Source organism: Xylocopa sonorina, chromosome 5 (genome assembly GCF_050948175.1).
Source record: "Xylocopa sonorina isolate GNS202 chromosome 5, iyXylSono1_principal, whole genome shotgun sequence".
Classification (NCBI taxonomy): domain Eukaryota; kingdom Metazoa; phylum Arthropoda; class Insecta; order Hymenoptera; family Apidae; genus Xylocopa; species Xylocopa sonorina.
This window is the reverse complement of record NC_135197.1, coordinates 2,082,844-2,096,757: the sequence shown is the minus strand read 5'-3', so window position 1 is coordinate 2,096,757 and position 13,914 is coordinate 2,082,844. Positions and strand designations below refer to the sequence as shown.

The 13,914-nt window shown below is 35.6% G+C and overlaps 1 protein-coding gene across 8 annotated transcripts in view; it reads right to left on the bottom strand.

Moving 5' to 3' along the window:
* Window positions 1-12,898, bottom strand: part of Liprin-alpha (PTPRF interacting protein alpha) — a 34,330-nt gene extending 21,432 nt beyond the window's left edge. For all 8 annotated transcript variants that reach the window (XM_076895276.1, XM_076895283.1, XM_076895280.1 and 5 more), the window contains exons 1-2: window positions 12,685-12,898; window positions 12,267-12,564 (exon numbers count right to left, since the gene is read on the bottom strand). In XM_076895276.1, the coding sequence (XP_076751391.1) occupies window positions 12,267-12,515 (249 nt within the window). In that variant the 5' untranslated portion in view covers window positions 12,516-12,564; window positions 12,685-12,898. The remainder of the gene's footprint in view (window positions 1-12,266; window positions 12,565-12,684) is intronic.
* Window positions 12,899-13,914: the final 1,016 nt, after the last annotated feature.

Here is a 13,914-nt window from a genome sequence, read left to right as displayed (position 1 = left end):
GAATTCAGCTCGCGCATTAATCGTATAACCGGAGTCGTCGGTAATAATGCGGTGGGTGGATATGAGGCTAATGCTCCTCCTATATACGGCACTGTGTGTCTCGCAAGTGCCCTCGAAACAGGTGGTTCTCAACCTATATAACCATTGGAACAAATTAGTCTCATAATAATTACTCTCTGTGGAAAATATCAAATAGTTATGGTAATTAAAGAATAGAAATTTTTAAATAATTATTTAGTCTTGATAGCGTAGAGAGATTCAAATTCTGTAGGAACAAATGTTGATCATTTACGCGACACACACGTACACATAAGTAGGTAGCTTAAAAAAAAGTGAAGATAGGTCAGCTACGTGGCAGCGATTATTGGAATAGGAAAAATTGGAACACGTTTTGTTCAACGGCGTATAAAAAGTCTGAATGAACTTCGAGCTCGTCCCATTTCGTATAGGGGACGATTTTTATTCATTTTATTCTCTGTACGCTTTGAAAACTATTAGTGAAATTAGCACAAGTTTACATGGATTAAAAATTATTTAGACGTAATAATTTCTTTTAAAAATATGTATATAAATATCATAAATTTCAAATGGAATAAAAATTATTATTAAAATTTGAATTGAATTTCATAGAAAATGAAGCTTTAAATTTCATAGAAAAAAAACATCTCACTTAAAAACAAATTACAAAGCAACGGGTTATAAAATTTATAACCACTGTATTGTCACTTTTAATCGACTATTCAGGCAATAACTGATTGTCAGATCAAAAAAATCTCGTACAGATTGAATAAAGAATTCCTTTGAGTGGTTCATAAAATCTATAAAACATCGTTCAGAAAACCACCTTTGTTTTTAAACTTATATGATTCATTGTTTTCATAAAAAAAAACAATTAAGAAAAAGGGAGAAAAATAATTTCTTTTCATAAAAGATGAATAGAATACATATTTGTTAGTGTACGCCATTTTAGCTCGGGAACGATTATAACGCGGTCACATAAATGAAGTTAATTATCCTGATTGTTTGTATCGTAGATTTCGTTAATTTTGGTTGTTAGATGAAGCAAAGACAGATCCGGCTAGGAGAAACAAAAAAGAATCGTATTGAAAACCTCTGCGCCCGTTGGCCGAAGGCGGCGGTGTTGCAGCTCAGTGCCGGCGCGCGCGAGTAGAGAGAGCTACTACTACCGGAGTAGTGTGTAAAAGGCGAGGTTCATTCATGCGCCGCCGGTCGAGTAAGGTGGGGTAGCTATTGATCGTGGAGCGTATATCGCGTACACCGGTGCATTGCACCCGCTCGCCTCGTCCTAGAAATTTTTACCCCAAACTCTTCCGCACCGCCTCTTTCTCTATGCCGTCTATCCGCGATTGCCGTTTCGTTCGTCCTTTCGCCGATTTTTAACCGGATCCTCGGCTACGCCGATTCTTACCGTATTCTGGGGCCGAACAATCAGCCCTATTCTGGTATGAGATCGATAAACTTCCCTGGGGCCTCTTTCGAGGCTCGCCGCACCACCTCCCGGCGAGTTGATTTTTATGTACTGCACGGTAGAGATGATAATGAGTGGCTTTTGCATTATATTGTATCTACGGGAGGTAAAAGTCTTATTTCAGCTAGGTATATTTTGCAGAGTGAGTGCTTATTTTTAGTTTTGCTTGTGCTCTGTTATAGTAGTAAACAATTTTATTATATACAATTATATCGAACTATTCTATCTATCACACAGAACGAAATTTGGATATTTTTGAAAATTTGTTAAACAAACTCACGATTATATTATGGTTATTTCAAATATAATACCACGAAAACAAATTTTGCATTATATATGCATATGTGTGTGTAATTCATTTAGAAATCGAACAACAAAATGAATTAGTGAAATAGAGAAATAATCCGCAAAAGGGTGAGAATTTTCAGGATTTGCAAAAGTATCACAGCCTGATCTGTATTTTTTCTCATCGGAAGGTCGTGACGACCTAATCGCCTTTTTCGCTTCGTCTCCGCTCTTTTCTCTCACGCTTCCCCCCTTTCCAATCCCCTAACTCTTCCGTTGCACGCGCTTGCAGTTTTTTGCAACCCTCTGGCCGGCATTACGCGCCGAAACTGCGAGCGGGTCAGTTTTTCATCGGTCGATCCTTGAATATCTGTGTGCAGTTGTATATAGGCGTATGCATCTGTATGAGTGCTGAAGCACGGAGAGAAAAAAATAATAACAAGAAGAGAGAGAGAGGAATGATGGGGAATGAGGGTAAAAAGAGGTTCCACCCCCAAAAGTTTCCCACCCTGATTTCTCTCTAGCCCTTTCTGTGCTAGACAGGACAAAACTTTCCGCAGTATTACAAATGAAACGGTCTTTGTGTCGCGTTGCCGCAGCTTCGAGATCGCTCCAAGCATGCTTGGCAGCAAACCCTTTCTTCCGTACAACGTTCTGTCAGGATCGTTCCAAATAATGCCGGAATATCCCGACGAAACTGGCGCTGATTTGTAGAGAAACGCGCCTACTGTGATTCAACCAGCCCATTTGAAATTGTTTTAGCGAAAGATTCGATTACCCTATCGTCCCTCTGCTTATTCCATTTAAACTGGATTAGCAATAATGTTCATCGAATTTAGATAAGAATGTTCAACGATTACCATTGTTATATATGCGTAAGTTATTGCTGACAAGCAAAATAGTAGTTTCTTTAGCATATACATAAAAAATATGTAATTGTAAAGGAGATTCAGGTGTAAAAAAATTATACTACTTTACTATAATTCTCTGCATTGCAAACATGAATTCCTTATTTAGTCCTTCCTACATTCTACCTCAAAACAACAATAATAATAATAATTATTATTATAAATGCTCCTAAATATTCAAAGAGATGTTCTTAATTACTCTTCAATATAATAAATGCATTTTTAATTACAATTTAATTTTCCGCATACTTCGTATAAAGAAATAAAATGGTGCTAGTATATAAAATTCCGAACCAGAAAGGTTTCCACAATTCAATTAGTGAGACAGATCCCTAAGGATAGGATCTAATGACAATAAGAGAAGTGCCTAACCACCGTAAGAGAAACGTTCGTGTATCTTAGTCCATTTTAAAGGAGCAAAGGGGAACAGCAGTCTGTAAGAAAATCACGGAAGGATGAAAGCAAAAATCACGTAACACGATCCGCTCGAGTGACTCTGCCCTTCGCACTCCAATTGCTTCGAGGCAGCCTGTAATCCGGCACACATTACATCACGATATCCACACCCTATCTCTATATGCGTGGAACGCATTTCATCGTCAATAAATGCACAATGCGTCTCCTAACGTAACGGTGTATACACTGTTGAAGAAAGCAGTTCCATATGAAGTAGTAACTGCACGAATAAATACAATGAAAACCAGAATAGATCACTGATAACGCAATGGATTACAAAAGAAATTTGGAAATTTAGATAAAGAAAATAGATATTTTTAAATGAATGTGTGTAAATTTTTTTTAATTATCCCACAAGAATAAAATAAGAACAATATACAAGGAAATTAATTATTTTTTTACTAGTTCTTTATATAAAAAAAAAAAGAAAAAAAAGGTGACTAAGAGTTACACTTAAACAGTAGCAACAGCTTACAATTGCTTAATTTTATATAACATACAGTTTTTCGAAACTTTAATTCAGATCGAAGATGAAAAATGATCAATTCCGTGGCTCATTTTAAAGAAAGCAAAAAGTGAAGGAATATCCTGCGCAAGTTTTAGTGAAACAGCAGTGAAGAAATTCGAGCGAGAGGTTGAGGAAGGTTCGAAAGGCGTACAAATCAATTAGCAATGAGATGTTTCACGAGGTTGCAAGCGGAGGTGTTCGATTTTCTCTCGCTAATCAGCTCCGGGCGTCGAAGCCGAAGAATTCAAGTTGTTAGCGGCCACTTAACAAGCTAACGCTCAACACCTTTCGATCCATCGATGGGAAAGAAGAAGGAAAAACCGATGAGACTGCTGCAGGTTTCCAATCGTTATACTGTTTGTTCCTATTTAAGCTATTTAATCGATCCACAGAAGCATTTGGTTCTTGGAAATACAACAGAAGAAACTGATTAGAATTCGAATTCCGATCTGCACACCAGATAGTTTATACCTGCAGGCAACCTTCACGTAACACAGTTCCACTTAATAGAAAAATGTAGCATGTACTAATCCGCCGAGTTGTAAAATCGAACAACACTATATGACCTAAAATTGTATATTACTTCAAATTTGAATTCAATTATTTGTCTTCTTTAGACTTACATAAATATTTAGAATCGCAGACACAAGAGAAATGTGTAATAATCTTTCAACACAATTAGCATGATACTAAATACACGATACAAATATTAGTAGATGAAGAATGTCAAAACATCATAGTTTATAGAATGTTATCTTTAATTTTACAAGTTAAAGCTAAACTTCTGATTAAAATTGATTTCGAATGTAATATTCAGTTTTATAACACATACTCCACACTTTACCTTATGACTAATAAGATGCTACAAAACAAAGAGTTAGATCATTTTTCACGTGTCAAAGTGCACGAGTCTTATGGCGGAATTCCTCTTTGAAGTTCACTATTATATCTCGTATCTCGTGGAAAAAAGAAACAAATGCAAGATATTAGTTTCTTCCAGAGGGCGAAAGCCAGACTCCTTGCTCACTCCCTCATTAAAAGTTCAATTTAATTCAATCGCTCTGATTCATATTAAGAGTCTAAATTAACTGAAATTGGTATTAAAATCGTCTGTCTGGAGTGATCTGAATTGAAGTGACGCAGGTCAAGAGGTCGAGAGAGAGAGAGAGAGAGAGAGAGAGAGAGAGAGAGAGAGAAATTCTATTTACAATTGTCACCGATTCAATTGATAATTCCAATATTAACGGAAACGTTCCATAATTTGGGCTATGACAAGGTTCCGTCCTCGTTCGCTTGTTCCTGATTGAAATTGGTTTAATTTAACAATGAATAAATTTTTTGTAACAATTCTTCGTCCCTTGTAAAAAGAATAATATAACTTTAAGCCAAATTTAAAGATTCTCATTTATCAAAGGAATCTGAAAATAAAATACTACTAAAGCAGTATTTTCAAGCGGAAAAATACATATTAATTTTATCGGAAAGTCGTTACAAGCAAAAGAGTCAGTCAAAAAGAGTAAAAAAAATTGAACACTACCAAGATACATCTCAACCAATTTAAAATACAACTCTCGATTAGTAAATTGTAGAACATAGAGAAAAGATCATTTAAAGAAAGTAGCAAAAATTAGGATCGACTGTGATTTCTATTGCGGTTTCGTGATGCCATTTACTCAATGCCAGCACGTCAAGGCAGTGTGCAACACGAAATTAATGACGAGGGAAGTCAGTAGCCGCAACTACGGCACACACGGAAACGATTTTCAACCATCAGAAAAGACTCGTTTTACGTAAGTCGTTCAAAAATTAAATGAAGCTTCAACCTAAGTTACGGAGTATACTTGAATTCTCTCTTCGTTGAAATAATTCATTTGACTATCAATCTCTCAGCCGATTTCCTATCATTTTTTTTCCTCTTTATCTTCTTGCTCTGCGAGTAATCCTTATTTGTATCATATTACGCAAAGAGTATGCATATCATGCAAAAATATTTGATTTTAGGTTTAGTAAATTTATGAGATATAAAATAGTATAATATTGAGTTTAGAGTATTTTCCTAATACTAATATTATACTAAGGACAGACTAATAAGCCTAACGTAAAACTCGACAAATGAGCCGAAATTATATGCAGATATTAAAATTTCAATAGTGTATACACGTGGTACGCTGGTCGCCAATTATTTCAACGATCATATTCGATCTTATCATCCTGTGTCAAGCCGTTTCGATAAATTGTAATAATCTAAATTAATCCGCGGCCTCTGATTTTACATCGGCGTCGTTAATTTACCGACGACGTTTCGCTGTTCCATTGCTAATCGTAATTAATTACAATCCCTAAAAGGGGCCTCTTGTTGAACCCCCAGTTACGAGATTTCCTTACGATCATTAGTATAATCCTATCACTCTCTGGATACACGTACGAAAACGTTTGTTTAACCTTTGCCATATTCAGGTGGGACAAGCATTACCAGAAATCATGGGTAGAAAAGTTGTAAAATAGTTGTTACTACCTATTCCGTATAAAAGATAAATTCTTTCCTTCTACTTTTCACCCACATCCCATGCAATGGTTCAGAGCTTGCTAATTGCGAGGACTAATGTTGCTTAAAAACGAAACAACTATTTTTTACTTCATTTCTTCTCTTCCTCTCTATTTCTTCTTCTCTCTATTCTCTTTTTCCCATTACTGATTTATTTGTAAATGAGACTAGTTAATGGGACTATAAGGAACAGTGGGACGTTGGTTCGTTTCTCTATCTGGTTGCCATTTATTATCCGTTCCCGTTTCATTTCTACCCTTTGTCTCGGGTATATGTGCCAGTGGGTCGCGCAGGAAACGGTGAATCCTGCTGCGAAAAAATGCAAAGGGAATTTTCAGAGGGACGACAATCCCCGAAGTGGTGCATGCAAATATAATACGATCGCCATAAATTCGCCGGGAGATCCATGCAGCTTTTATTCCCATTGCTAGCTGAACAAATTTTTGCTCCCCTTTCCCTTCAAAATTTTTGCTCCGATCTGAAATTGAAACTTTGTTGAAAAATGAAAGTTGACGATATTCATACTGGTTCCATGAAGAAGTGGGAATAACAAAAAAAAGTTTAAATTCTATATTTCACAAGAATCTTCCAAATCTGTATCTATTTATAAGACAAATGCTAACTCGTTGCTCAGTGTGTTTAAAGATGTCCTATGATAAAAAAAATTGCATCGCAATAAGTGTGCGGTGAATTTGCAACTGAAATATGCAATTGAAACAGAAATCTGACGGAATAAGGGTAAATTCCGGCAAGTCTGGTAATTTCACAGTAGATAGTTCTAGAAGCCATTTTTCGTGCAATTAATCAATAGGCCAGATAAAAATAATACAATAATTTTTATCAATTTTTTCATACAACGCACTGCGTGATGTATGAACTGACTGATGAACCTTCCTCTCTCATATTTTGTGAATATATCAATGGTCTACACTATGTCCTTTGTCCCTATATATACTAACAATAAAAAGTTGCATTTTCCACCATTAAACACAAATTTCTTAGACAATTATTAATTGTTATTCAAGAATGAGAAAAATGAACTTTACCAAGTATATATGTATGTTTCTTGGGAATCCATGGCATTCTTATTTTAATTGTTTAACTGTGAACCCGAAGAAAGGTTCAGATTTCTGATTATGAAATCGAAGATGACGAACTATGTATATACTACCAGGAATACTTTAGAAGTCGGTGTGATTCATAATCAGTAACATTCAAAGATTTGTGACGTAAACCCAGCGCAAACTAAGATAAAATCGTAGCTTTCTAAAGTAACAACTTTTTGAAGATGAGTCAGACTTTGCACAAATTTGGACTCTCGAATACGAAACAAAGTTCTGATAAATAATATTTTGATAATCATCAAAGATCAACAATTTTATATGATATTCATTTAAGGCCAGCAAAATTTTCGCATTATCACTCAACAACTTAATAAATAGGATATCGAAGTCTCAAAACGTCACGAGAAGCATAATTAACATGAATCAGAAATTTCAGCACGCGTCACGTGTTTAAACGTTCGACATGCAACGTTATCACCTCGATAAGTATTCAAAGAGATACCAGAGAGAAATTAGCAGCGATAAGAAATTTTTATATATCATTATCACCATTTTCTGTAGTAATCGCTCAGAAAATGCGGTTCTTCTCGCCCACTCATTATTCCCATCGATAGGACTATTCTATATAATAATTTTTGTCCCTTATTTTATTCGATATCTTGTAAACCATTAATGCATGAAGAATCTCTACTTTTTGCAAATTTTCATATGGAATGTAACGTGAAACTGAATTGTGAAATGCGAGTGACGTGTAAGAGACAAAAGTTAAATCGAACGATAAAACAAAACTGCTCCTGACAAGATAATATAACTGGCTCATAGATTATCAGTGAATCTAGTCAAACGTCGCAGAAAATTGTCACGTTTCATCTACGAAAAAGCTCGATGCATAATTGAGAAAAAACGTTTTTTAGACTGAACGATTGCTTGAAAAATGCACTTCTCGTACCTTCTCTATCTAGAACGATAATTTAAAAATAGTAATACCGATTCATAAGTTATACCTTAGCTATTTACTATTCGGATTTCTCCATTTCCTACATGGTCGACTTAAAGAAAAGCCAGCGCGGCAGGATTTTTATCCATAAATTCATTCCAAAGATACAGGGAAGATTTCACGGTAGAAATAGGCGAATAAGATGCCGCGTTACGAGCACCTATGTACACTACCTACCAGTTTGCATCGAGATCTATGTGCATTTCCGGCGGTTTACCGTTATGTGCACATATCGCTAGGAATTGGACCACAAAGTAGATAATATTGCGCTTCTAGACCGTGTGCGTCACGTTTCGCCTCCGACCATGGAAAAATGATCATTCTCGGAGAATTTTACAATGAAAATACGCTTTAATAACCTCTTCGATCTTCCTTACCTTAAAAAGCAATCTATTATTATATCGAAGCACAGAGAAAAATACCCGATTCCTAACCTTCAGCTAAATGAACAACTTCTATTTTTAATTCACATATTTAACTTTATTGATTGAAGTTACATATCATTTGAATCGCGGCATTCTTATGAATGAGCAACTGATAGCTAAACCCATTTCTATTTTATGAAACTGAAATGAAAATTTTCATAGGCTTCTCTACTTAGAAAATACTTATTTTGTCAAGATAATGCTTCACATTTTAATTCGTGTAACATGTTTAAAGTTAGAAAGGAAAGTTAATGTTTAACATTCAGAATAATTGATTTTCAATAAAACGCAAAGTGTGCTATAGATAAATAATACATAAATAATAATTGAAATTTACTGATACATTGAAAAATTGGAAAATGTTCCGATACATTGCGGTCGAAGTAATTAATGGAAATTTTGCGGAATAAGACTGAGAAAACTGACAAAAATCTAACTAAATAATACTAATGTTATGTTGCAATAATACTGTGTATATTCTTGTTATAATGTTTGTTTGTATCGCATCATTAGCACTAAATCATTTTCCTACCAATCATAATACATCAGCTTCCACCTACTTCGACCTTCCTGTAAACAATTCACGGAGCAATAAGCGGTTTCTGTATAAATATACGCCGGTCAAGGAAATAAGTATCGCAATCAGTAGACACATAGCTCAACGTTGCGTCCTTAATCGGTTTCCAAGAAGCGTGAAATTCCCGCGCGTTGGCCTTTTACTTTAAACGACTAGCTCATTTTTCCCTTTTCCTATGCATAAGTGCCACATTCTAATAACATACGCATTTGTTGGCCTAATAATTTTACTTTTACAGTTATCAACTTCTAGAAGAAATCTGTAAAATGTTCAAACTTTGAAAAACAAACGTGAACGAATTTGTGGCCTGTTAATAACATATATACTCAACATTGTTTTTTTCAACACGACATCATCGATATATCCAACTCTCGTAGCACTACCAGGACGGACGAGAGTTACGTGTAATTAAATACAATACCTAAGAATCACTCTCCTGCGGGAAAAAGAACTGGCGATACCAGACGCGAAAAACAAGGCACGCAATTCATTCAACATGTTGCTCGTAAAAAATTATATTTTTATTAAAACTTTGCCTATCCAAAATTGCTTAATTGCTTTTTATTTAATTGAAATGATACAAATATAAATCACAATTCTTTTAGAAACCAAATATTTTTTTTATGTCGAATAAAAATATTACTGGAATGGTTTCACAAAATTGTATCAGAGAATTTTTTCTACCGTCTCACTCTCAGAAAACGTCTGTTACAAAATTTTATCAAAGAGTTAACTATATGATATAACTCCAATATCAGTGTTCTATACTTCAAATGCTTGCCACTCTGATACCACACTACCTTATCAAATTGTTATTTGACGTTTGAAGTTATGAGGTGGACATGTGAGAAACTGATCTTGTAGTGCTGTACAATTCCAAAACATGCGCTTTTAGATTACCTGTATTTCAAATAAATGTTTGTTATGATTAATAATATAATATAGTATAGGAATTAAAAAAATCTTTTTAAATTTTAAAAATTTAATCTAAATCGTATCTCTAATCATAAATCTCTTATTCGCTAATTATTCTGAGAACTAAACTCAAACTTTATAATTGTTTTAAAATTCTGACATCTATTGAAAATGAAAGGTTCGTGTAGAAAGCTTGATCGTAATGTAACTTGTATAATGTTGTATATCTTCTCCCTTGAAAACTGGGACACCGCGAAGATAACGTGTCGGTTAAATCGTTTCTATCGTAATCGTTACGTAAACACTTCGGTAATTACAGATCCATAGTTAGCCGCATATAGTGTAGTTAGAAAAATACCAATGACACTTTTAAGTTTCCCGTCGTTATAATAAGTAAGTCAATTTATTTGTAATCAAGGTATATTGTAATCAAAGTTAGGCAAAGAAATTTATATTATTAAAATGTTATTTGTTCAGAAACTTATTTTCTACATGTATACACGGCGCTTTATATGATTGTACGATATTTTCACTTTATTATGTTATTGTCTCATTGATTACTAAAAAACAGTATGTAGATTATAAGAACTAAAATTCAAATAATATGTACAACCTTTTTTAGATTCAGTCTAGAATTATTTTTACCATGTTACAAAATCAATAACATAACTTTACTCTACCAAAGAGTAAATATTTATTCAAACAGGAATACAATCTTTAGAACAATTTATTATCAAATCCTCAATTAAAGAAGATAACACCCGTACTGAATTTGTGATATTTTCATTTCACTTAAATAAAACAGCAAGAAATGTCTTTTCAACGAAACATTTGTTTCTACTGATTACTGTAGACCACACATTCGATGACGAAAGTGTGAAATAAACGAGTCCAAAACCTAGCTGGTCAAGCAGCCGATTTTTCTAGCCAAAGTTTCACGATAAAAAGGAATCGTTTGACAGTTTTATCGTTAGGCAAATATTGATACGTGCTTCCCCATTAATCGAACAAGTTAACACGTGCTGATCCAGCTTCGCTGAACCGGCTTGAACCGAATAACTCGTTCTAACATTGACATCAACTCTCCTTTAACATGAAACTAAAGATAAACTAAAGATAAACAGGTTAATTAATATAATATAGTCGAAACAATGGCCACTGACAACCAGAAGTATTGGAAAGACTTGGACACACTCTTATTACATGTATCTGCCCACGTGCAATTGCTATTTGTCTTCTTTTATGGCATCATTAAATTCCTCTTTATCTAGCTTGCGCAATAGATCGAAGAAATAAGAACAGACAATAAAAGCTTATATACACGTCCAATTGAGATTGAGAAATTTGAACAGTAACGTGATAGAAACTGCAATTAAGTTAGGAATATGAATATAACGTAGGTATAACATAGTTACATCGTATTAAAAAAATATAATCGTTAGGAAACACTATCAGTATAAAACGAAAATTAAATTTTCCTTAAAAGAGACATTCAAAGAGATTGAAACAAGAAATAAATTCAAATTCCATAGATATAATATTACACAAACACAAATACACTTGTGTAACAGTTGATCATGTATGAATCATAATTAAATGAATTCTAATAGATCATCTATGGACAAGGGTTTTCGATATCAGGCATTTCCAATTCCAGAAATCGACAGCTACCTAAAAATTTATTAAATTTTGATTTTCCTTTCTAATTCTGCGAATACAACAAAACATTCGTCGTAATAATATATATTATATATAAGTTTTCCTCATTCCATTCAGCAGAATGGATATTGGCAAGCTTCAGCCGTTTATTCTGGCACACCCTGTACGAATGAATAAGTCGAAATCGGTATCTAACAATTTGTTGATCAGACGCATCGACTACGCTTGACAATTCCCTAGTTAAACAGGGTCTACTGAAGTCCGATTAAAATGTCAAACAACAAAATTATCGCAACTCAAAAATATATCGACGATTGGAAATAACACTTTCTCGTTAAACACTTTATATTTACTAGAAAAATTAATTTGTTAAACATAGTTTTTCGATAGTTTTTCAACCATCGAAAAACACATATGTATAAAAGAATAAAATATTACCTGAGGAATACTGGCGTTAAGTTGACGATTTAGGGAGTCCCGTTCTTTTTCTACCTCCTGCAGCCGCGTTTCCGTTTCTTGCAACCGCTCCTGACTCTCGCGCAAAGATTCCATCAACTTGTCCCTCTCATCGAGCATCGAGACCATCAGCTGCTCGAAGTTCGCATCCTCTCCGGAGTACTGCGAACTTCGTTGGCTAATGCTGTCCTCCGCGATAGTCGGCATCACGTCGCACATCATATTCCACATTTTGCGTATCCTACTACTCTCTCACCTCCTCCGACACACTGAAACTCCACTTCAAATATACACGCAAATGAGAAATGGACATAAACGCGTGCCGGATATAATATGGTTACTCGCGTGCGCGCCAGTGACAACGAAAGCCACCTTCCGCTTCCGATGTATATATATGTACCTTTTTAGTTCGTCTCGAGCTTTTCAGTTAGTCATCTTTCCTCGTCGATTCCTCTTTCTTTCTCTCACTGTCTCTCTTTGTTTTGCTCAATTTGTACGTAATCGTCTGTCCTTCCGTTTGTCTTTGTCGCATAGTTTTGACGACTGTCGAACAACATCCACACGGCGGAATCCTCTAGTTATATATTTCCTTCTTGAACAATGAACTAAAACTCCTAAAGAGAACCTATCTTCATAATTTTTGTTTGTTGGAGGATGAAGGTCGTTGTTCTTTTCGCGTTTTTCGGTTAGCTAGCACCTACCGGCGGAATCATCGCTCGAATAATCTCGTCAACAGCTCCAAGTTCAACATTACTCGACCGGCCGCGAGGCTTTTCACCTTGGTCAAAACTCATGTCTCGTTCTCACTGTTCGGACGACACATTCTCGCATCGGAGACTGGATATTGTTTACTGGAAAGGGTTTCAATCGATGTGTCGCCGTGGAAGCACACCACATATACGCAGCGGAAACAAAGTCGCAGACGGCCAGAATATTTCGCTTCGGAAAAATCGATCGTATTCTTGCACGATAGGAAGAGAAATTGAAAGTTGGCGAATTAAGCGAACAGTTTCACCGTAGATCGACAAGACGGATTATATACGTTAGTTCAGCCAATCAATTTTGACAGATCACGAAAAAGATCGGTAGACTCACTACACGTCGCGCACACTTGGATCCTTTATACGTCGATCGTACACTCGTTATCCTTCCCTTTTCATCAAGCCTCTTTACAGAATCGTCGACCGATTTTTAATTGGAACACCTCAATATGCAGCAGACACCCACGGTGCACGTCCGACTATCTCCTTGGAGCCGGGCAGGCGAGTCTGACATCCGTAGAATAGCTTCGAACAGCAAGAGAACGATAGCTAGGCAGACCACTGTCTACTTTCCACTTCGATCTCATTCGGATACAGTTTCACCCTATCTAATCGAATGTATCTATACCCACACACTGATAAGCTAGGAACAGGAGAAAACTTTGTCCCAGGATAAAGATTCTTAAAATGTTATAGGAGGGTTTCGAAACACCGCTTAATTTGCTTCGCAGACTATTTCACGAATTATCATCACCATCCGAGACTCGGCCTGGAGAACGATTCCGATCGTACGTACGAGTAGTGCGCGAGGCGCGAGTCAGTTAGCAACAATCGGCATTTCGATGGCATTATCGCGAAGAAGCCGAGTA